Source organism: Carassius carassius, chromosome 14, assembly GCF_963082965.1.
Source record: "Carassius carassius chromosome 14, fCarCar2.1, whole genome shotgun sequence".
Classification (NCBI taxonomy): domain Eukaryota; kingdom Metazoa; phylum Chordata; class Actinopteri; order Cypriniformes; family Cyprinidae; genus Carassius; species Carassius carassius.
The window spans coordinates 24,508,321-24,532,989 of record NC_081768.1 but is presented as its reverse complement, the minus strand read 5'-3'; the positions used below and the strand labels follow the sequence as shown (position 1 = coordinate 24,532,989).

At 37.7% G+C, this 24,669-nt stretch overlaps 1 protein-coding gene across 5 annotated transcripts in view; it reads right to left on the bottom strand.

Moving 5' to 3' along the window:
- LOC132157393 (KH domain-containing RNA-binding protein QKI-like) overlaps positions 1-24,669 on the bottom strand; it is a 96,649-nt gene that overhangs the window by 31,676 nt on the left and 40,304 nt on the right. For all 5 annotated transcript variants that reach the window (XR_009437543.1, XM_059566732.1, XM_059566730.1 and 2 more), the window contains exons 3-4: positions 16,137-16,253; positions 5,766-5,909 (exon numbers count right to left, since the gene is read on the bottom strand). Coding sequence is in view for 4 of the 5 variants with exons in the window: in XM_059566732.1 (XP_059422715.1) it covers positions 5,766-5,909; positions 16,137-16,253 (261 nt within the window). In the remaining variant the exon portion in view is untranslated. The remainder of the gene's footprint in view (positions 1-5,765; positions 5,910-16,136; positions 16,254-24,669) is intronic.

Genomic DNA, 24,669 nt, shown 5'->3' with positions numbered 1-24,669 from the left:
CTGTTGTCACAGTAGTAGCTGTAGACTGTGTCCACTGTGAGACCCAAAGTGTAGGTCCACTGATTGGGGAGGTGTGACTGTTCACACTGAGCTTATTGAAGGTGCTGGCAGTTGCCATGACAGCCAACTGAAGCAATAACATATCATCTTTCCTCCTGTGGCCACATAATATACTGTTCTTGCTAAAACTTGGATTGAAAGTCTTTAAATTGCCATACCAAGCTATACTCTACAGGGCTGTGGCACTCCAGGACTGTTGGCCAGCCTTGTTGTCATTGTCATGTCATTAGCACATATGCTACCCCACTATTAAGTAATTCTCAACCCTTGTCCTGAAGTACCCCCAACTCTGCACATTTTGTATGTTTCCCTAATCAAACTCACCTGAATCTACTCATACGCTCATTAATAAAGACACAAAAACATGAAATGACTGTGTCAGATAAAAGTGACTTTCAAAATGAGTACTGTTAAGGTTACTCCATCACCAGGGTTGAGAACCATTGCACTACACCACAATTCTGACCAAAATAAAACAATTTGTACAGTTGTAGTCCCCATAATGTTAACACTGCAAGGAAGCCACATCATAAGCACAATTTATACCACAAAAAATTGTAATATGGCATACATGTATATACACAGACAGCACAAGAGCAAAAACAATCGGTCATATGCTTTAAAGTTGACAGGACAGCAGGGCAAAAGGGAGGAAAACTTTAGGCTAGACTCACCAAAATAACAGTTTCTGTAAGCGCCAATTTCAATCCCTGTTGTAAACTTTCATACATGGCCAGTCTCATAAATTGTGCGGAAGTACTCATAACTAAAGCATTTTTTTTCTTCCTGAAACTATGTTACATTTTGCAACAATGCAGCAGAGAGTAAGCAGCATTTGTAAGCATCTGAATTCTCAGCACTTCATGAATGCCCGGTGGCTAATTAAATAATTGAGGTACTGTAGGACTCAATGGTCATGCAGTAGTCATTAGACTCTCAGAGCTCTGGAATCTGTCTACAACAGTTCGTACTGTATAAACTAAAGACTATGACCTTAATGCACTTACTTCCTCATCACATGACTTTACTTTTAAGGTCCCATGCCCTCATAAATCCTAATAATAGAATGTTTCCCCTGGAATCTATAAGCTCAACATTTGCTGTGTATTATCATCTATTCATGTCAGGTACATTAACTGAGCTGCCTTCACAGTATAGTTTATATATGCAGATACATAAGACCAGGGGCATGTCTAGAGGGGTGGCACACAGTGGGACAAGTGCCGCTTGAAGTTGGACACACCCATGGCCGTAGCCAGGCTTTGAAAATTAGTGAGTTATTATAGAATTGTGCTATAATAACCCCTATAAATACAACTAATTATATACACTAACACTTGAAAAGAGACAGAAATGTAAATTTTTTTGGAGATGCTCATTTTTAAATTTCATTCATACCCTATTTATTGCATCAAAGTTTGTTAATACTATATTTATGGGGTGGATCATTTTATCAGTTGTTTATTATTCATGCAAACATATGTATTGCCCACCAAACGTGTTATTATCGTATAGTCAAGATTACAAAAGACAACATCTGACAGTCAGCTCCAGTGGTGCAGGCGGTCAAACATGTCATTACATATTTTGACGTGATCGACCCGGGTTCGAATCCCCCTTTTGGGAATTTTTTCTCTCTTTTCAAATTTCAGGTCACATCAGAAAAGCATTTATTTTCAATGAAAATTAAGTAAACAATCAAAAAGTTAAGGGCAGGTGTAGGGAGGGCTTTATTCTCCCAATAAGGTGGCATCCATTAAATTAGACTCAATAAGTTATTATTGCATACTGTTTTATAATGTACTACAATACTGAGGTGCAAATAATTGCCACTATTTGCAGTAAGTAGTATAAATAGCAGAAAATCCTGCTATTTTAACATAGTATAGAACTGTATATCTATAGAATCTACAGATATTTGCACTTAGCGCACATATCACTAAAAATAGTGTAAATAGCCGCTGCCTTTTTGAATAACTGCCAAACTAATGCCGGCGATAAAATGTTGCCAGATTTTGCTATTAATATAAACAAAAAATCTATAAATAAATAAAATAAAACAATTTTTTTTTTAAAAATATTTTAGAAATTAGATAAGATAAAGTTATCGCTTACCCTAAACCGCAACTTCCTACTTTATTAACTTTCTAAAGTGTTAAATTTAGTGGAAAAACAAGTAAAAAAAGGCTTACAATAGCTGGATCTGCAACACAATAATATATATATACATTGTTCTTAGTTGTGTAATTCATCCGTGATGCACCAGCACCAGCAGCAATACATTCAAGGTTTTTTTCAAGAAGAAACCATGCATGTCAATGACAGGTAGATGCAGTAGAGTGCAGTGCAGATCAGAGCCAATCCACCAGGCAGGGCCAGGTTCGCCAGCAAATTAGCAGCCCTGAACCTGGCACACATACGCAGTCTGTTTGGACAATAAAAAAAGTTGAGAACAATTATTGTCTGTTCAATGGTTTTTAATTATAAAAAGAGAGTGCAGTGCAATTTTTATGTCATCCCACTTGTGTGGTTATTTATGTCATCAACCCCCCTGTGCCACACCATTAAAAAATCCTAGAATCGCCCCTGCATAAGACAGCATCATTTATGTTTATTCACACACATCACTCACATACTTATCCAACACACATGAAAAATGGATTCCATTATCATTAGCATATTTCCATTAGCATAAGCTAATGATTCAGTAGACTAATGATAACAAAAATAGTCCAAATTAATTAGACCAACACTCCTTTCGAGCACTGAATAGAATACATTATTTACAATCAAAATTTCGCTTGACTTTCATGCTTTAGCTGCATTCTTTTTGGAACAGTTTTTGATTGGAAGTACTTCTATGATGCTTTATAACCCTGCTTAGCCGAACAGATCTACAGTAGTGTGTATTCTTCCTCACTGACATTTCAAGCATTTAAAATGCTTTAATTTACGACCATACAGGCTGACTTGACCCTGTTCTTCCAACCCTTTCATACAGAGTTAAATGACAATGAGTGCAAGGGTTAGCTTAGAGAATGTTTCGAGTGACTGATTGCTCAATCACACCAGCCCTGCACAGCACTTCCCATTTGTCAGGAGAGCATTTGGAGAATGTTTCACTTCCCACTCATCAAGTGACACCAAAAGGAAAGGAAACGAAAGAGGAAAATGTTTTAAAGGCCGCATGCAATCATAGATACACACGTTCTAATGTGCTGTGACTTTTACTAATATAAGAGCATTACTAATACACAAATGCTAATACTGTTACTAATATAAGAATACATTATTAAACAAGATCCAGTATCTCTTTTACCCTGGCACATGCTGCAGCTTTATGAAGTTACATCTATAAAAATTAAGCAAATGTATTGAGTAACTTCGAACAAAACCAGCAGATGTAAAGCTAAACAAAAGTCAATGTCAGATATTATTACATATTTGAAGAAGTGTCTTATTTAAACAGTTATTTTATGGGTGTGTAGCTGTAACATGACCAACAAATCCAAATACTGCAAAGTCTCTGAGAACCTGACACCTTGTAATTTTGGAGACCTCAGCAAGGTTCTGGAAAATGGTGGCGCTGGAGTCTAAATGGTTCCTGATGGTTTTACACCTAATTCTTAAATATTTTGCAGTTAACGTGTCTTTTCTTCTCCACCTGTTTTTTTCTGACCTTGCTAGCCCAGTGAGCATTTTGCTGTTCAATGGTCATGTCTTAACTTTGCAATTTTTGTATTACATTAGTTTTTAATATTTATCATGGGTGATTTAATACTTTTTGACTTTTCAATCTGAGTTAAACCTCTATTTTTGGCTAATTTTATCTGTAAAAGGAAACATGCCTAATAGTTCTGCACACCTTAATATAAGGAATTTTTCACTTCCAGCCTTCATAGACACTTATATATTACTTATAAATGATTAAATAAAAAATTAATAGTAGTTATTAAAATGTATGTGGTCTGGAATTGGTAAAATGTGCTTGGAAAAAAGTATCATCAATATTCTTGGTGCTAATCAGTTTTAAAGGGCAAGTGCTGATGATTAGGTATATTTGCACTTGGAGAGTTGGATATAATAGAGTGCATAAAAACATACTCGCTTACTAATGTAACTTTGGTTCCCTGAGATATGGGAATGAGTAATGCGTCTTGCTTAAGACACTTTGGGGAAAACTCCTTTTTTTCAGAATACTGAAGCCTTTTTCAATCACGCAGTGTAACTGCACGGCCATTGGTTCAACTTGCAGTGTATTTCAAACGAACCAATGGCTCTGCAGCAGAGATGTATATGGGCGTGACATCTGGCTATATAAGCGTGTGCTTCGCCATAGGATCCTCACGTTACTTCAACTGAAGCAACGACCAAGTCATGCAGCTAAATGGCACGAGCAGCAATGCAGTACTCGTTCCCGTATCTCAGTGAGCTGAGGTTACATTAGTAACCGAGTACGTACCTTATTGATACTTCACTCGTACTGTGTCTTGCATAAGAAGCTTTGAGAAACCAGTACAATCCCGCCGTGCTATGACCAATGTTTGAACTTGACTTGAGCACCAAGGGCCCAGAGAGACCAAGTAATTGTAGGGAAGCCCCACAGGAAGCGATAGAGCCAAACTCACAGAGGTCGACCGGAGCTAAGTAATTGTTCCAAAAAAAAAAGGCACAGCAGGACGTCCAGATTATAAAACCTGGTAAATGTGGACGGTGAAGCCCAGCCGGCAACTGCACAAATCTCTGCAATGGAAAACCCTGCTAGACCAGGCCAAGGCAGAGGCCTGCAGATCACCTATATGCTTTACAAATGCTAACGACAGTAGCAGAGCGTTTTTTAGCATCGGGGGATGAATGTCAATGGACTGTAGTGGCTCAAAAGGAGAGCTCTTCAGAGCCCTCAACACCGTGGTCCCATGTAGGGATGGTGACAGGACGAGATGGATTGAGCCATATAAGCCCTTTTAAAAAGTGAAAAACAAGGTTGTTCCTGCCCACTGACTGGTTAGAAATGTGCTCTTATAGTCACCAGATAGCAGCAGGGGACCGGAAGACCACGCTGCTGAGGACGCTGAAGGCAGCTGAAGAGCGGCGAAGTCAGCCGAGCAGAAAGGGATCTTGATCCACTGAGAGGCTTGTTCACGGAGAAGGCTTCTAGTCTCGTAGTGCGACGATCCTGTAGAAATCGGAGGATCCTATGGCAAAGTGCATGCTTATATAGCCAGATGCCCTGCCCATATTGCCGGACTCTTGCGGGCTGTGCCGCCATAGGCTCATGCAGCTCCTCTACCGAGCCATTGGATTATTTTAAATACACTGCACTGTGTGACTGAAAAAGGCTTCAGTATTCTGAGAAAAAAATGAGTTTTCCCCAAAGCGTCTGGAGCAAGACGCAAAATTAGTGAAGTATCGATAGAGAACTCCAATTTATGTGAATAGTTAAACATTGCAGTGAGACACATCATAAAGTCACTCACACACACATATAGCCTGTAAACAGATCCCGTACCAATGCTTGCAGGGGCCAATTTATTGTGTGAACAAGGCCCATGGCATATACCGTAACTTCAAAAGCCCACTTCCTGTTATTTTGACACAAATAACGTCAGGTATCCAAAATAAGCATGATGTGTTATATTCAAGAGTCTTTTGCAACTACAATGACTAGAAAGGAAGTGTGTAACAAGGAGACCAGTGGTACTCACCGCAGGCACGAGTAGCTTGTTAACCTCCTCCACTGCACGCTTAAGCTTTATCTCAGCACGGTTCTGGGCATCCTCCACCGTGATGAGCACATGGAGGTCTTCATTCAGATGCTCCCAGTTGGGTTTGCCTCGGTTTTGTTCCTCCTGCACAGAGAGAGAGGAGAGAGAAAAGTTTCAGATGCACTGCTGCTTTACAAAATGTTGACTGCTACAATCAAGAAGGTCTATAAGAAAGCAAAAAAGGCAAAAAATAATACACACTTCATGCATCTTTCCTGTGAATTGCATCTTTTCCTGTGTCCCAAAGGAGGAGGGACGTCAATAGACGGTGGAGAGTGTATAGTGCACAGTGTAAGTGTATAGTGTATACTGCGTCATTTGGTACAAAACCTTGATCCTTCAGCTGAAATGTACATGTTTTAACAGAGTTGACCAGAAATATGATATGTGTTTGATATGATGAGGTTCAAGAAAGATGTTGGGACTTGTCTCAGCTCCCACTCTTGCTAGGGGGGTTTGATACCTTGATAACACCAAAGTGCAACTGCAAATCTAATAAAAACAGACTACAACAGAGAGGATGCGAAAGTAAAAATAAAACAGAGAAGCTGCTACTTTGATCTGCAGTGTGCTTCAAAGCAGAAGTCAGGATACCATGTATATGTCATCCTGTGAGACAGAGCTCTATAAAAGAGACCTCGTAAAATTCATACAGTCTCAAGATAGGCAGTGACAAAAGCTTCACAGCTATCAGAGAGAAGCAACAATGGCATGAGCAACAAATCAAAACTAGATCACTGCTGAAGCGAGTCAGAGCTCAGCACCGCTCAAAGCTGATGTAAATTTATTCAGTTAATATGCTTTTAACTCCACTTAATATACAGAGACAACTATAAGTAAGCCATTTGTATGTTGTAAAATAGTAACACTTTGAGGTGCTTTCAAAACATTGCTCTGTTTGTTTAAAAATCTAGACCAGAAGCACACAGCACCAGCAACTCAATGGAGTGAGTTTGTGGCGTGGCTATCTGTTCTGGCAGACCAATGGCAGACAGGGAACAGTAGAAGTGCTTGTGAAACCTGTTTGGAAACATCAGTAGGGCCAGCATGATATCAGAAAGTGCACCCCAGCAACCGCATAGCAACTGCATAATAACCAAAGTGGCAAATACCACTCAAATATATATATATATATATATATATATATATATATATATATATATATATATATATATATATATATATATATATATATATAAAATATTAAAATCGGGGTTCGTTACACTTCACCTACACCACCGCTTTTGTTTGTCAGTATTGGGCTTGTTTTGCTGTTTTTCTTGTTTTCCTGAAGGATTTCCAAATGAAAAATCAAGATCTTATTTTCTGCAATAATCAGATATGCAAACGCAGTTTGCAAGTTTTTTTTTTCTCCTCATGACTGCAAGTGGGAAATTGATGGCAATCAGCAACGGCGTCTGTGTTCCCGCGTTCTGCTTGCTGATTTTCATTAAGAATCCATCGTTGCTTCTTTCGGTGTGAAGCGAGGAAGGGTGGAAACAGGGCTGCATATCACCAAACACACTCAATATGATTAACCAATCAGGATGGTGGTGCTCGGGTGTTATGAGGTCACTTCCTTTTTGTCTCTATTCGCCTCTTTGGTTTCGTTTGGCTGATTTACTTGGCTTTCTTTGGATGTGACAAGTGCTAAAAATTGATCTTCTGAGGTTGATTGTCACAGCGCAGCAACCCGCCCACAGCCACACTGTCAATAACACTTGAAGAAAGCCAGCCAGCAGGGATCAGAGTAGAGGTGGTGTGTACATACGTGTATGTGTCAGTCTTTCTGAGGGTAAGATACAGCTAAGACCACAGGCTGGATGTCTTGCATAAGGCGGTGGCTGTTCCTTCTGCGTTGACAGGCTGGTAGTCAAGGTGACGCGCATATTTCAGGAAATATATCCGATTGTGGGGCCCTTTGTTTACACCTCTTTCCCCTCGCTCACTGTCTTTGAGTTGCCCCTGCCATAGCCGAACAGCAGTGCAATCAGTGTCCATAAATCCATTGTCCCGCTCTTTTGTAATCCTTACTGAGGCAGTAATGCCGCTCTGAAGGACCGCCCACCCCTCGGTGGAAAGCTCTGGGAACTAATATCATGAGAGGACGAAAGTACACGCAGTGGGGAGTGTAATGAGACACAAGCTTGTTCTTCAACATACTCACCAATATATTCCACAGTGACCATGTTTACTTTCACACCATTGTCCGATTAAGGTCTACATATATACTGGTTCAGCATTTAAAGGGATAGTTGAGACATAAATGAAAATTAAGATGTTCTAATGCTGTATTGCTTTCTTTCTTTTTTAGTCCCCATAAGGAAAAAAATTAAAGGAATGTTCTGTTCGTGCTTAATGGCTGTGAATAGCAACAAGCATTAAGATGTTAAAAAAGACACAAAAGTAGCACAGAATGATCTCATGACACTTGGCATATTCCAAATGTTCTGGGTATACACTATAGGTTTTGGTGAAAAACAAACTGGAATGTGATGCATTCACGCAGGATATGTGAAGCCTGTGATTTTACTCGAATTTACTGATTTATCTCCCGGATACACAGATGTCAGGGCTTTGAGAGTCCAGTTCTATGGTCCAGATGGATTTTTTGTAAAGAAATTAATAAAGTTTCTTGTGCTGTGTCATTTACATTTGACCAGGTTAAAATAATATCTCAAGCTTTATGCTTGATTTATTTGTAACACATTAACCTCGAAACCTTTTCAGTGTTCTCTTTCTGCAGATTGTATGGTGTAGTGATATGATGACAGGACCCAAAATACTATCAAGCACTCCAATGTAGCTCCATTCTTTCGCGAAAGATGGATAAAAAGGTGCACAGGAAATAAAAACCTCGAAAAATTAGATCCAAATCCAGGCCAAATCACAGAGTTGTCGATTCGCACAGGACTAATATTATCACAGGACCTCCGTGTTCGCAAAAGACCTGCCTGTGTATGGTAGGTCTTTTGCAGGGGAATTTTTACTTTACAAATGACAGACATGGCGATTCACAAGGATTACGATCACAGACTACCTCCTCAATTATTACAAATGACTGGAGGTCACCAGGTAATAGTAATCCCGTGCGAATAGGGCAAAAGTTTGGCAATGCATGAAGCACAGCTCAACCAGAAGTCTTTGAAACCAAACAGGTTTCTGTTCTGAATTTATGTGACCAATTTGAAAACAAATGCAAAATCTCCATGGGAAGTCTTTCAAATTTAAAAGCCAATCCCAATCTTGTTGAACTGAAATCCTATGATTGGACCCAAGAAATTCCACCAAATAACAGTATAAATGACTACACCTTTCATGTATGCATGCGATCAGCCTTTCAGACATAATCAGCGCCCATGGAGCAGGATATGTATGTTCTTTCCAGCTATTTGCTTGCTCTTGTGACTTGTTTCAATTCAGTCTTAATAGTAAAGTGATTTACATCAAAGTAGTTCAGTAGTTTAGTTAACTCATTAATTCTCATTCATGTCTTTGAGAACAGCATACAAAAATGCAATGAGTTATGAAATGTAGGTCATAAGACTTGCAGTGCTATCAGCTGTCTGTATGTTGATTTATATTCCTTTCTTTAAAGGCTGAACAAAATTTTTCCTCATATTCGAGCTTAATGTGTAGCGACAGCTATAAGTAAACCATTTGCAGTTTGATTTCCATAAACAGTGAAACACTGTGACTCATTATAACTTTGCTTTGTTTTGTCTCACATAGCAACGCTGGTTCAACCAGTAGTGTGAGTTATTTATTGGTCTGACCAATTGCAAATGGGGCAGGGAAATCAAACCTTTTTCTCTTTCTGTTTGTTAATACAAAAACATTACTTTAGTATTTAAATGACAACGAATTCAGATTAATACTAGTACATGACAGCTGTCTTGTTCAGATTTAGAAACCAGAATATTGGCATAATCGGTTAATGGAAACCAGTTTAACACTTAACGTTAACATAACAGCAATATGAACAAATTATGATATTTAATGTGCATGTAAAAGTGGTCATGGTTCAGAGCAAGTTCATGTTTTGATGACTCAGTGATTAAGGTCAACCATGTTGCTGATTAGAAACTATGAAAAATCTCCAAGGATCATTGCTGATTCTGATTTCATGATCTTTGTACAATGTATACATTTCTCAGGAAAAACTCTGAGAGAATACAAAACACCAGTTTGGCTGTCTTTCTCGGGATAGATTTAGGAGATCGACAAAGAGCTTTGCCCACAAATCCAAACGATTTGGTGGTTGTGTAAAAGCAAGATACATCAAAGCATCTTGTTAGAGGATTTTAAAGAACAAAGGAAAATAGGTTTACATCTGTTGTTAGAGATCTTTCATCAGGTTTCCTGCCAGACAAATATATAGACCAACATTTCAGTTTATAATTGTGTTTTCATGCCAGTATTCACTTGCGTTTGTTTATCTGTGAATCCTAATTTCTGTTTATCACATGTCTGACATGTTTGACCGATGTTGGATATGGTAGTTGGGACGAAAGCAATACGTCAAAGTATTTTCATTGCAGTATGAGTTACGTAAGTATGAAATTGTTATTGATCAGTATATTCTATACAGTATAACCTGTAGATGTAATGCAACACATATAAATGATATATTTAAAAGTAACTTCACAAAATGTACAGTAACTTTAACACTTATACAAGTGTCCCAGTTTACCTGAATTCAACCTATATTATCTTTGTTTTTGTTTTTTTAAAAAATCCTTTTTAATCCTGTATATTTGAAAATGCGCCATTAAAAAAATTAAAAATAAATCAATTCCTGACTGAAATGATCAGGAACTTTAAAAAATAACTTTTTAGAGAGTTTTGAGTATTGAAAGTCGTTTTCATAATATGATGAACTATTTTGCTAAAACAAATATAATAAAATGTGATGGTTTATAATATGACCCCTATATAATACACATAAAACACTGAATATAACAGTGATATTTACATGTACAATCACTTTAATATGCATGCAAAATGCGAAAAGGAGACCCAGAAATAAAATAGTGTCACACACACGCGGGTCTGTTTAGTGATGCTGCGAGAGGATGAATCTGAAGTGATTGTGACGGCTCTAATAACAGTAATTGCCAGCGGGCCCAGCACTGCAGCTGAGTCTCTCTGACAGGCCCAGTCAGAACAAAGATGACAGCAACTACATCAGCAAGAAAATACGCTCCATATTAACTTTGTATATCAGCGTCAAGAGTCCCTACGTGCCCTGGGCTGATCAACAATTTATTTAGTGCACGCTACTTTTTCTTCGAATCCCAAGGCTTAGTTTTGAAGGATGAAACTAGTTGATTGACTGAATTGATAGAAATGGGATATAATTCTGTTAATTTTGATTATTTGATGCTTATTTTCCATATTTTTACATTTAAATTACATTTGTTGTCATTAAAGTTATTTTTAAAAACACAAGTTAATAATATTATTAACTGTAATCTTTAGAAAATCTAAAAATGATTATCAATTTATCATTTTGTACATTGTAGTGTTGTGATGGATGGATGCTCACAGCAGTAAAAAACAAAAAAACAAACAAAAAAAAACCCGGCACTCTTTCCTTTACATCAAATTTGTGCTTAAGGCATAGGTGAGACAGAGAAAGACTAACTTAATTATATTTAAAAGCAATCCACAATGTAACAACGTTTTAACAGCAAAAACGCTCATGGTATCTTGTGAGATTAAGCTGTTGAAAGCTACTGTTGCAACAAGAAGTGTGAGTGCATGAACTATAGGAGCAGGCATAGAGAAAATCACCTCCTCGCCAATAATAATGACACTAACAGACATTAACTGCTTGTGGAATTGCTGTTCAAACAGCTCTGCTATACCTGGAGAAAATATTCAGTGACAAAAATGTCAGAAGAATGCATACAGTTGCAAATCCTTCACAAGAGACTGAGCTTTGACATGAAACATAAATGTTCAAACTTTTAAGAGCTCTCCAAAAGGAATTGGGCACTGGTACTACAAACCCGATTCCAAAAAAGTTGGGACACTGTACAAATTGTGAGTAAAAAATGAACGAAATAATATACAAATCTTATAAACTTATATTTTATTCAAAATAGAATATAGATAACATATAAAATGTTGAAAATTAGACATTTTGAAATGTCATGCCAAATATTGGCTCATTTGGGATTTCATGAGAGCTACATATTCCAAAAAAGTTGGGACAGGTAGCAATAAGAGGCCGGAAAAGTTAAATGTACATATGAGGAACAGCTGGAGGACCAATTTGCAACTTATCAACTTATTAGGTCAATTTGCAACATGATTGGGTATAAAAAGAGCCTCTCAGAGTGGCAGTGTCTCTCAGAAGTCAAGATGGGCAGATGATCACCAATTCCCCCAATGCTGCGGCGAAAAATAGTGGAGCAATATCAGAAAGGAGTTTCTCAGAGAAAAATTGCAAGAAAAGTTATCATCACCTAAAGTGCATAATATCATCCATAATATCATCCAAAGATTTAGAGAATCTGGAACAATCTCTGTGCGTAAGGGGCAAGGCCGGAAAACCGTACTGGATGCCCGTGATCTTCGGGCCCTTAGACGGCACTGCATCACATGAATGTTACTGTAATGGAAATCACAACATGGGCTCAGGAATACTTCCAGAAAACATTGTCTGTGAACACAATCCACCGTGCCATTCGCCGTTGCTGGCTAAAACTCTATAGGTCAAATAAGAAACCATATCTAAACATGATCCAGAAGCGCAGGTGTTTTCTCTGGACCAAGGCTCAATTAAAATGGACTGTGGCAAAGTGGAAAACTGTTCTGTGGTCAGATGAATCAAAATTTGAAGTTCTTTTTGGAAAACTGGGACGCCATGTCATCCGGACTAAATAGGACAAGGACAACCCAAGTTGTTATCGTTGCTCAGTTCAGAAGCCTGCATCTCTGATGGTATGGGGTTGCATGAGTGCGTGTGGCATGGGCAGCTTACACATCTGGAAAGACACCATCAATGCTGAAAGGTATAGCCAAGTTCTAGAACAACATATGTTCCCATCCAGACGTCGTCTCTTTCAGGGAAGACCTTGCATTTTCCAACATGACAATGCCAGACCACATACTGCATCAATTACAACATCATAGCTGCGAAGAAGAAGGATCCGGGTACTGAAATGGCCAGCCTGCAGACCAGATCTTTCACCCATTGAAAACATTTGGCACATCATAAAGAGGAAGATGCGACAAAGAAGACCTAAGACAGCTGAGCAACTAGAAGCCTGTATTAGACAAGAATGGGACAACATTCCTATTCCTTAACTTGAGCAACTTGTCTCCTCAGTCCACAGATGTTTGCAGACTGTTATAAAAAGAAGAGGGGATGCCACACAGGGGTAAACATGGCCTTGTCCTAACTTTTTTGAGATGTGTTGTTGATGCCATGCAATTTAAAATCAACTTATTTTCCCCTTAAAATGATACATTTTCTCAGTTTAAACATTTGATATGTCATCTATGTTGTATTCTGAATAAAATATTTAAATTTGAAACTTCCACATCATTGCATTCTGTTTTTATTCACATTTTGTACATTGTCCCAACTTTTTTGGAATCGGGTTTGTATAATTGAATGAAATACTTGCAATTAATATATTGCTTGGATAGAAATGTTTAATTAGAATGAATGGCTTTTGAATCTAAACAGAGAAATTCAAGAGAGATTCATTTGCTTTTAGAAATCCCTCTCCTTAACCAGCTGCATTATTGATGCATACAGCATTATCAGATCTGTAACAAAAAATTGTGAGACCCATTACATCTTGAAGTTTACCACTTCAGGGATTTGCAGATTTGCAGATGAATGACATGCGTTGTGCTCCTGTGGAGGTTGCAGATTCCAAATGGACCTACTTATTGGCTTATTCTACCTACTGTATATACAATTGATTAGATTATTCCTTTCTCAGGCAAACATCCTTTTCCTTCATGTCATGTTTCATGTTTCATTGTCATTGGACCCAACAGTTTGCATTGTTGCATGGATAATAAACGACTGATAAAATTTACCACCCATAACCTATAGTAAAGTATTAACAAATTTTGATGCAATAAATATGGTATAATTTAACAATGTTCATCCCTCCAAAACACCCTCCTTTCACAAACATCTACATGTCTGTCTGTTTTAAGGTTTTTAGGCTATATAATGAGTTGTATTTTTAGGGGCTATAACAGCACAGTTCTTAACCCCACCCCAGACTTCACTAATTTTCAAAGCCTGGCCACGGCCATGCATCAGACGTCCATGGCATGTTAGATATATAATCACAGTGAATGACAGATGCATGGTAGGAGGTGAGGAGATCATGTGAAACAAAGAACACAGGCATGAGCTTTTCCACTTATCTACCGGAGCAGCTTGAGACAGCAGAACCTTTAAACACACATGTGAATGTTTGCACAAGAGCTTCAATTGACCCCGTCAGCATTGAAAGGGTCATACTATCAGAAAGGGGCCATCGGTGGTGTGCACACGCAGCTGAGATCTTATCCTCAGACGACCAGCTGCGCTCTGACAGGATGCAGAGCCGATCCAGATGTGCATGAAACGCTGCAGATGACAACAGTGCTTTTCACAAAGCACTTGTTTCATTTTCCTCTGGATCCTCCTCGCGGTCACCCGGGATGGGCTCAGATAACTATCCGCTTCCAGCACTTGTGCAAATACGGGTCCTGCCCAACTTATGGAAACACAAATGCACCTCCAGATCAGATACATATGTGATTTTGTGTGTGTGATCGTGCACATCTGCGTAGTAGTGCAGGCATACTGTGCTCTGCTGCCAAAAATACCAATAATCCCAATGATAATAAACTGGGTGTTTGTGATCATGTGAACGTGTGTTTGCTCAAGTGTTAATGATGGACAGTGCATGTGACCCCGTGCTTCCAGACCATCCCGTGACCCCCACCTCCCTGGCGTTGCTGGCCCAGCATGTCATACGTTGACTGGGGTTCGACTGGGAGAGGAGCCCTGGCAGGGCCAAAGGATCCAGCCCCCACTCATCTGGGGCCAAGGACAATGTTTGAACACCTGCCCACGGCTCTCAGGAGCGAGGGGAGGGCTTGTTATTCCCTGAAAAGGATCACTGCTGGGCAGTGCAGACTGGAGCGGTCTAGTTTACTCTCGAACAAACTGTACTCATGTAAACTCTGTCCAATAGCGAGCGCCGGTGCGTCTGTCATCCGGACAAACATCGAGCCACAGTTGCTGACTGAGTGGATTTTGAGTGCGTGTTCAAAATTAGAAATATGTTAAAGCATATGGATGTGTGAAGACGAATCTAGCCAATCAGATTCCTCCATCTGGTGTGATCGTGAGTTTGTCATGATTGTTCATGCACATGTTATGTGTCTCCAGAGTCCAAAATTTAACACTCATCAATTAACATGATGTTCTGGAACTGCAGCCTGATAGCCTGACCACCGTAAACGTAAGAGAAGTCAAGAAAAACAAAAAAACAAAAAGCAGAATATCATGACTTTTTTTCCGTAGTGGAACATTTCATATATATACACTATTCCATTCCACAAAAGGAACAACATCATGTTATTGTCTCTGCTGAGAAATAAAGACTGTGATTCTGTAAGTGACACAATCATACAATGAAATTAAAACAGGTAAACAACTGCAACATATATAAATATATAAATATTTACTTTTTTTTTAACTGGTTCTATTTAGGATTAGGAATAGGATTAAGGGATCTGAAATATATCTATGGTTCATTAAACCTTAAAAAGTTATTAAGTAATAGCAAATAAATGTTTATTTATTTATTAAGTACATTTTCTTCACATTTACGATGAATGTTTTTACAAATATTTTTGGGAAACTTACTATGAATTAATTGAACAAATATCAAGTAAAAGTTAGAAACACTTAATTAATTTAATGGCAATTTAGTTTTTCCAAAACCTAATCTAAAGTGCCTTTTGAATATTTTCTCGTAATAACCATAAACAATGACTTTACAACTGAAAAATCACTATTTGTATATATTAAGGTATTAACAAGAGACTAAAGTTTCGAATGAACTTTAAACTAATGGTTAGCAAATGATTTAGGGGTTAATTCAGGATAATTAGGACCTTGAACCTGAATTGAACCTACAGTATAAGTACTTTTTTACTGTATACTTATAAAATGTTACACAAATGACACACTCCATCTCTATGTACACGTGTGTTTATTATAAGAGTGTAAGTATGTGTTAGTGAATGTTTGTACATGTGTGTGTTTGTAGCTCTTACCTTCTTTTTGTCCCTCATGGAGCCTTTCCCTCTCACCATGATCTTACATCCTGTCTCTGCCTCCAGCTGTTTGGCTGTGAGCCCCCGCGGACCCAAGATCCGGCCCACAAAATTAAACTGCAACACACAAACACACACATCTCACTCACTGCATCTGCGTCCGGATGGAGCCATAAAGGATTTGACATTTGACAAGTCAAAAACACTATCAAATTTACATTTCGTGTTTACTTTTGAATTTCTTCTCTATAGTGAAACATTATTATGCAGGGGGCAATACACATAATATTCTTAAGTTTGAAATCATTTTAATGTAATTCCTAATTCCTAACACACACACACACGCACGCACGCACACACACACACACACACACACACACACACATACACACAGGCTCCTACCTGGTTGCTTATCACACGCAGTACAATAATTATAATTACCATTTTTAAGCCTGCACCACAGTATTTAGTTGATCTGATTCATCCTCATTCTCCTGCTTTCTACTCTTAGGCCTTCTGGAGACAGTTTGTGGTACAAAAGCTGTCAATGGGGCAGTGATCTTACAAAAAGCACTAAAATGTACAATTTAGGTACTAATATATAAAATTTAGGTAGTGATATGTACCTTTAAGGTACTAATAAGCACCCTTTAGGGATAAATACGGTTTTGTTACCACCCCAATTACAGTTTTTACAGCTTTTTACAGAGAGTGAACAGTTCTTCATTGGATGGATGGTCATTCAGTGTCTTGACCCCTACAGTACAACAGTACAAAACCCTTCTCCAGGGTCTCGGTGAAAAGAGCCGGCAACTGTTCACCTAATCGATCAGGTACATCAGCACTGACCTGAAAGCTGTCGGTCAAAGGCTCTGGCCTGGTTTGTAGCCGGTCATGCTGGAGAACTGGCTGGCAAGTGTGGGTTAGTTTGTGTTACAGTTATAATATCAGACCAACTCTGAATGTGTGTCAGTGTGTCTCATACTCATCAAGGCTGCAGGTTTTTTTTTTTCTTTTTTTTTTTTTGAAATGTAACAAATAAATGTTAAAAATATAGTAAAAGGCAGTAATAATGTTAAATAACCATTTTCTATTTGAATACATTTTATAATGTCATTTATCCCAGTGACGCAAAGCAAATTTTCAGCATGATTACTGCAGTCTTATGTCTTATGATCCTTCAGAAATGATTCTAATATGCTGATTTGCTGCTCAAGTAACATTTTTGATTATTATCAATGTTGAAAACAGTTGCTGCTTAATATTTTTGTGGAAACCATCATTTTTTTCCAGGAATCTTTGATGAATAGAAAGTTCAGAAGAACAGCATTTATTGGAAACCGAAATGTCCTGTAGCACTATAGATGTCTCATGGATTCAATGCATAATTGCTGAATAAAAGTTTTAAACTTTAAAAAAATACTGATTGACTTTTTTAAAGTAATTAATTGCATATGTCAGTACAGTAAGTACATTAAAGGGGACCTGTTATGCAAAATTTACTTTCACATATTGCTTGTACATACAGTAAATGTGTGTTGGCAGTGTGTGAACACAACCACCCTATAATGATAAAAATCCACCCACTCCTTTTTTTTTTTTAAATCCCATAAGTAAAAAGCAGTGTCTCCCAACTACCTGTTTTCAGCATTGCTGCTGATGTGATGTCACATTAGCCACAGGCCTCGCCCACGAAAGTTGACAGACAAGGCTGTTTATACACAGAAGCACTCCGAGAGAGTTGAACACAGTCTGCCATTGCTGTCTCGACACCTGAGTAGATTTTTTTTTTCAGGTTTCTTGGATGAATATAAAGTTTAAAATATTTTCAAATAGAAAGCAGTTACTGTATTTCAAATTGTAAAAATATTTCACAATATTACTGCTTTTACTGTATTTTGGATCAAATAAATGCAGGCTTGGTGAACAGAAGAGACTTATTTAAAAAACATAGAAAATCTTACTGTCCAAAAACTTTTGACTGGTGTAGTGTAGTTAAAAAAAATAATAATAAAAATGTAATATTTGACCTGTTACTTCAGATTATTTAACATGCAACTCATTAACCCCAGACCACAATTATTTCTGCATAATCTTGTGCATTGTGCAACTCTACAGTCATGTGATCACTATTTGTCTCTTTATTTTTTCAGGAAGTTTGCATGCTGCCTTTCTTTCTCTCATTTAGGGAACTCCATTCTAATCCAGTCAGTGTGACGTGCAGCAGCGGTTTGTTTTGCAGCCTTGCATTCTGTAAAATCCCATTTTACACTACAGGCCTCCTGCTCTAATCAATAAGCCTTCGGGGTCTGCTTTATCAGTGTGTTTGGTATTCCGACACTACGCTCTTTTCACATGAATGACTCCATGCATAATCGACTACTGGTAAAACACAGTCACTGAGTATGTGTTTGTGCAGCTTTTATTTTTTATTCTGGCACCCTTCATCCCTGTCCAAGAGCCTTGTGGATATGAATGAAAAGAAGCAATTAAATTTTTCCTTGGAGGCACAAAGCACAAGGGCGTGCATTACATTTGTATGCGTGTGCATCCACCCTTCAAATAAAAGTTCTGTTTATTTCTGCATGTACATAAAAAAGGTGACTATCAATCCACCTGTTTATTATTTGTAAACCTATTACAATATACATATGGCACTTTTTACATGCTAATAAATCATTTTTGAATGAAAGTGTCCAATGTCTAAGAGCATCACACAGTCAAGATTAACACATTTCCACTGATGGTTCATGTTTGCATATATTGCATATATTCACTTATTGTATGAATATAATTAAAATGATCAGGAATAATCACTTATTAATGTGCATGCAATGCAATTAGTGTATAAAATATTTTATTTTTTCTTGCATGCACAGTCAAAACCAAGGTTTTATTAACTTTTATTTAGTTAAAATATCAGTCTTAAAAAACTGAATAAACGTGCCACATATAAATATATGTATTCCACTTAAAAAAAAGAGAAAGATTTATACTCCTTAAAGGATACTTGATATTTATATACAGTACATATGAGCCTGTCTGGAAAATAACCCTCATGAAGCACCAATGGAAATAACAAGCCCTTTCGGAAGCCAAGCCATCTCAAAGGTCATGTATGTTCAGAGCCACTATCGCTACGTGATGGAAAACTGCTCGTTATATCAAATCAAAGTCTTTTCTTTAGGCCTGCACAGGCGAATTTCCAAGGTGCCCTTGGAGATTGAGTAATCAGTGCAAGAGACTCCAGAAGGAACGGCTTCACTCAGAAAGCAGCAGGTGCAAATTATATGTCGGCGGTCTCCCTGCTGTATTCACACATCTGGCGGGATTACACACACAGCTCTCCGTAGCGGCTCACAGACGGTCGGATGACCTCCGCTCTCCGTCTGGATTATGTGACGCTCAGGCCTGGTGAGAGCACTTGAACACAGACACATATGGACAGATCTGAAAAAACTCGCCTTTACTCTGCTTCTGGGTTTCAGAGATGCTGGTGAGAATCCCCCGATGGGAAAAATGTGCTGCAGTGTCCTTCACATATAGTGATTTGAGCTTGAAGTAAATATGCAACTATAAAATCTCATAAAACGCCTCGTCTTCTAAACATGTTAATAATGAATTCAATCGGTTCATTAGTGGATAACCATAAAAAAATCAATATATCATCTATTACGAAGCTATACATAAAGATGGCATTAAAAAGTAATCGCAATAGAAATTAAAAACTTTATTGTTTTCAGTATAGTTTAGATTAAACATTTGTTTTGTTTTGTTACAAAAAAAGTAACCATCTTTGGTTAATGAAAAATACTCTGACACACCATGACACACTACAAATTCAAAAGTTTTGGTTATATATATATATATATATATATATATATATATATATATGGAAATAGTGTCAGTGTCAGATCTTAACCCCATTGAGAATCTCTGGGATGTGCTGGAGAAGACTCTGCGCTGCGGTCCGACTCTCCCATCATCAATACAAGATCTTGGAAAAAAAATTAACGCAACTCTGGATGGAAATAAATAATGTGGCATTGCAGAAGCTTATTGAAATGATGCCATGGCAAAATATGTGCTGTAATCAAAGCTAAAGGTGGTCCAACGAAATATTAGAGTGTGTGACTTTTTATTTTGGACATGCAGTGTATATTCAAATAGAAAACAGTTATATTTAATTAAAATAATATTTCACAATATATAATTATTTTTTTGTATCAAATAAATACAGCCTTGGTGAGCAAAATACTTTTTAAAAAAACAATTAACATTATTTAAAATATAAAATTGAAACATAAACTAGGTTTATATGTAATCAATACAAGAAGATGAATGGGATTTAGCATCGAACCCTTTTTTGTGATCTATATTTAGTGAGAAAAAAATGTAATAATGTAAGATGGACCTGAAATTTCTTCAGCTGGATTTGAGTGGACTGAGGGTGAAAAAGGGTGTTGATTTTAATCATGTTATTTGCTCAAATAAATAAATATAAAAGGCAAAAAAAAAATGGACGAATACTGATGAATCATCCTGAATAAGATCAGGGACATTTATTAAGAAAGTAAATGGGGTCGATTTAGATTTCATTTTGACTGTAGGACAAAAACGATTTAAGAATACAAAAACATTTTATTCTGAAAGCTGAAACTCCCATTTCACAAACATTGCTGGCATATATCCCATTAGTCTGTCTCCCAAAAAAGACAAAAAGCAGGAAGTGAAGCCGCCACACACAGACTCCACGTATTCTCCCACACACAGCACACCAGAAGCGTAAGTGACAGCATCGTCTCGCCTACCTGAATGGATGCAACACTTCCCCACCTCTCAACTCACCGGCTGTCACCCGAAGCTCTCCTATCAAACACACACAATCTCGCTCTCTTGTACCTGTGCCTTTTGTGTGGGCCTACTCCTGCTGCGCGTCTCACAAACTTCCTTTGATGCTTTGATGAATGTCTGCATGCAAGTGTGTGAAGAGGGCTGTGCGAGTGTCTAGGTGTGTTCTTGTAGAGAGTGACGACAAGAAAAGATGAATTAATTTTTCATCTTCCTCGCTGTCAGGTGATGTCAGGGCAATGGGTGGAGGCCGATGCGTGGAACATATTTGCTTGCGTGAATAGGTTAGTGTGAGATGTGTCTGTTTGTGTGGGAGGATGCTGTGCAGAAGTGAAGACGCATGGGCCACTGTGAACTAACTCAAGTATATTAGTGCGCACTCTTAAAAACAAAGGTTCTTTATTGACATCAATGGTTCCACCAAGAACCTTTAAAATCCATGCAGCCTTACATCGCACTAAAGGTTCGTTCTATTATTAAAATGTTCTTCACTCTTTTAAGATTTGTTCACTGAAGGTTATTTGAAGAACCCATAAAGGTTCAAAAAGTTGAAGAACTATTGAAGAACTATTTTTGGTTCCTCAAAAAACCTTTAAGTGATCAGTTCTTCTTTTCTATTATTTTCCTGGTGTGAAGAAGATTTTATTAATCAAAAGACCCTTTTTCCATTATAAAGAATCATTTGTCCAATGGAAAGATTTTAGAGATGTTAAATGTTCTTCATGGAACCATTGTTATTTTTTAAGAGTGTTCTATGGTATCACTGTGAAAACCCCCTTCTGGCGACTTTATCTTCAAAATATTAGTCTACACTCTTAAAAATAAAGGTTCTTTGTTTACATTGATGGTTCCATCCATGGAAATTTTTATGGTTTGTTATAATGGACAAAAAATTCCTTAGATCATTAAAATGGCTCTTTTAAGAAGAGTTCACCGAAAGATTCTCTTGAAAACCCAACATGTTTCTTCATTGACATCACTGTGAAAACCCCCTTCTGGAGGCTCAATCTTTCAGTGTTGTAGTGTCCATTAAACCATTTCTGTGGGTCTCAGTTAGGTCATGGTCAAAATTCTCTTCCTTTTTAAATCCCACATAACCCTTCGCAGCACATGCTGGACCACAGGACCGAAGACAGTTTGTTTGGTGGCCATCTTTGGGAACGCAAAATGCACTTCACTTATGACAGGGAAAGTCTGTCTTGGGTTAAAAGGATAAGTGTACACAACTGGCATTCATTCTTGTATGACTTTTGACAATTACAATGATTTTTAGAGAATAGCTGCTTAAATTTTGGTCTGTTCCTCAAACAAATCGAGACGTCAGAAGCCTTACAATATAGCTCATAAGTCATATGGGATAATTTTATGATTCTTCCATACTGCTTCTCTTCTCTTTTTTCCTATGTTTCAGAGAACTATCCCTTATAGAGCACAATAGTGTTGTCACGGCACCAAAATTTCAGCATTCAGTACCGATACCAGTGAAAATCCACGGTTCTCGGTACAAATTTCGGTACCAAAGCAAAACACAAAAATATGCTAATTAAAAAAATAAAATAAAATAATAATAATAATTATCACTAAAAATAAAACCAATGCCATTCTTTATACTTATTTACAATTGTGTTTAAAGTTTTTCTACAAGTAATATAATTATGAAAAACAGTAAACAAGTTTCACCCAAATTTAATTTGTCTTTTAATTAATGAAATGTAAACATTTTATTTTTTGGTAAATTAAGGGGATTTGCTATTAAAATTTAAACATGGAAGAAATATTGTGTGATTAACTTCTTTAATAAAGTTTTATTAATTTTTTCAACAGTGGTAGCAGTATCACATCTACTAAATAATAGTCATATTTCTAGCACAATGCCTTTATGTAAAAATGTAAATGTAAAACCTTTATTTTGACGGGCTACTTTTATTTTGACACTGGTTTTACTCGAAATGGTAAAATGCTTGTGAAGTGACTCAGAACAGTTCTGGTTATATTGTTTATATATTTATGTCCTCATTGAGACGGCAGATGCTGAAATTACTGCAAGCGTCACGCGCTTCAGTCTATGTAGTAAACAAACCATTCATTCATTCATTCACACAGAGACGCACAGAACATGCAGCGTCTCCTACTTTTCAACCAACTTTTGCGGCTTAACATTTGTTTCTTTATCGGATTAACATCAGATTCTTTATTTCTTGTAAAAAACCGACAACAACAACAACAACATTATTCTCCTCCATGTTTTGAGTTTCTGAAGCGATCTTAGCAATCTCTCAAACTCTGCGCAAATTTCCTGCAATTAAAAGTAAGAGATTTAATTATGAACTCCTACTTTTATCATCCAAATCGGCAGCATTCATTTGACAGTTCTATTTTCTGTCAATAGTTTCATTCATTTTATGTCTACTAAAGGGAAACAGTAACATCTGTGACAAAGTTGACACTTGAAACTGAGAACTCCATGAAGTCTCTTGAGAAAGAGTGAAAAACCTCCTCTAGCTTGAGTTACAGCCCAAACCTCTACAACAGACCAGAGTCCATGCCATTTCTAGACTTAAAACATTATAAACTGACTGATAGTTTCATGCATTCATACATTTTATCTTGACTGGTAGACGTAATCATATCACTGGGCTTTTGCAGCTACAAAGTTCCCTCTATCAGGAACTGTGTGCAAAAGCAACGGATAAAGACAGCTTGACTTATCTGCCTCATCAGCGTACACCTTACCTCAGCTCTTTAGTGCTCTGGCGCCCGAAACAAAAGCCACATAAAAAAGCACTGGGCTTTAATGGAATCTCTAATATCTGCTGTTCGAGGCCGGGGTCTATTTACTCATTCTGCACAGTGGAGATTAAGTGTGTTTTCCATCAACTACAATAAAATAGGCAGCGGGGACGTAATTAGGGCCGTTTAAGACAGAGCGCATGTGAGTCTGCCAGAGACTGGGAGTGATGGCATTATCTTATGAAGATAAACGAGTCGGCTCTGGTAATAGGCAAATTAATTATTGCATGGCTTCTAATAGCACTGCGCTCTGATTCCCTGCTGCAGGATGTATTTTGTTTTCATTATTGTGCAGGACAAGGGGAGGGGAAAGAGAGCGCATCTCTCCTTCGAGAGGTGGGGGACTCGTGGAGAAAAGGAAGAGAGACGTCTAACCGCGTGTATGCCTCCATATCTACAACACTTGATCTCAAATGTTTTATCACAGCTTCCTGTGCTGATGATCCACGAGTGGTATTGATTGGCCGATTCCCTTGTGGTTGTCTAATTTCACTCCGTTATGTGTGTGCGCTGGGTTTATGGAAGCACAGTCCAAATAACGTAGACGCTACATTGCTACCAGCATTAAATTTAAGTTTATTTTTTATTTTTTATATTCTCTGGGAATTGCACTTATGACTTTGGCATTGCTAATGCCATGCTCAACTGTTTGAGCCACAGGAAGGCCTGATAAGTTACACACCAGCTTGTAGTTAATAGGAATCTAGTGTGGACTTTATGTTCCAATTTAAGCAAAAAACTTACGAACGGCTGATGCAACTCAACCCCGCAGTGTTGAAACAGTATAACAATCTTTACAGTGTTTTACAGAGTAATAATCATTCACGCTGTGAGTAACAGGTGTTTTTGCTGAAACAGTCCTCTGATGGTTGTCTTTGTAGATTATTATACA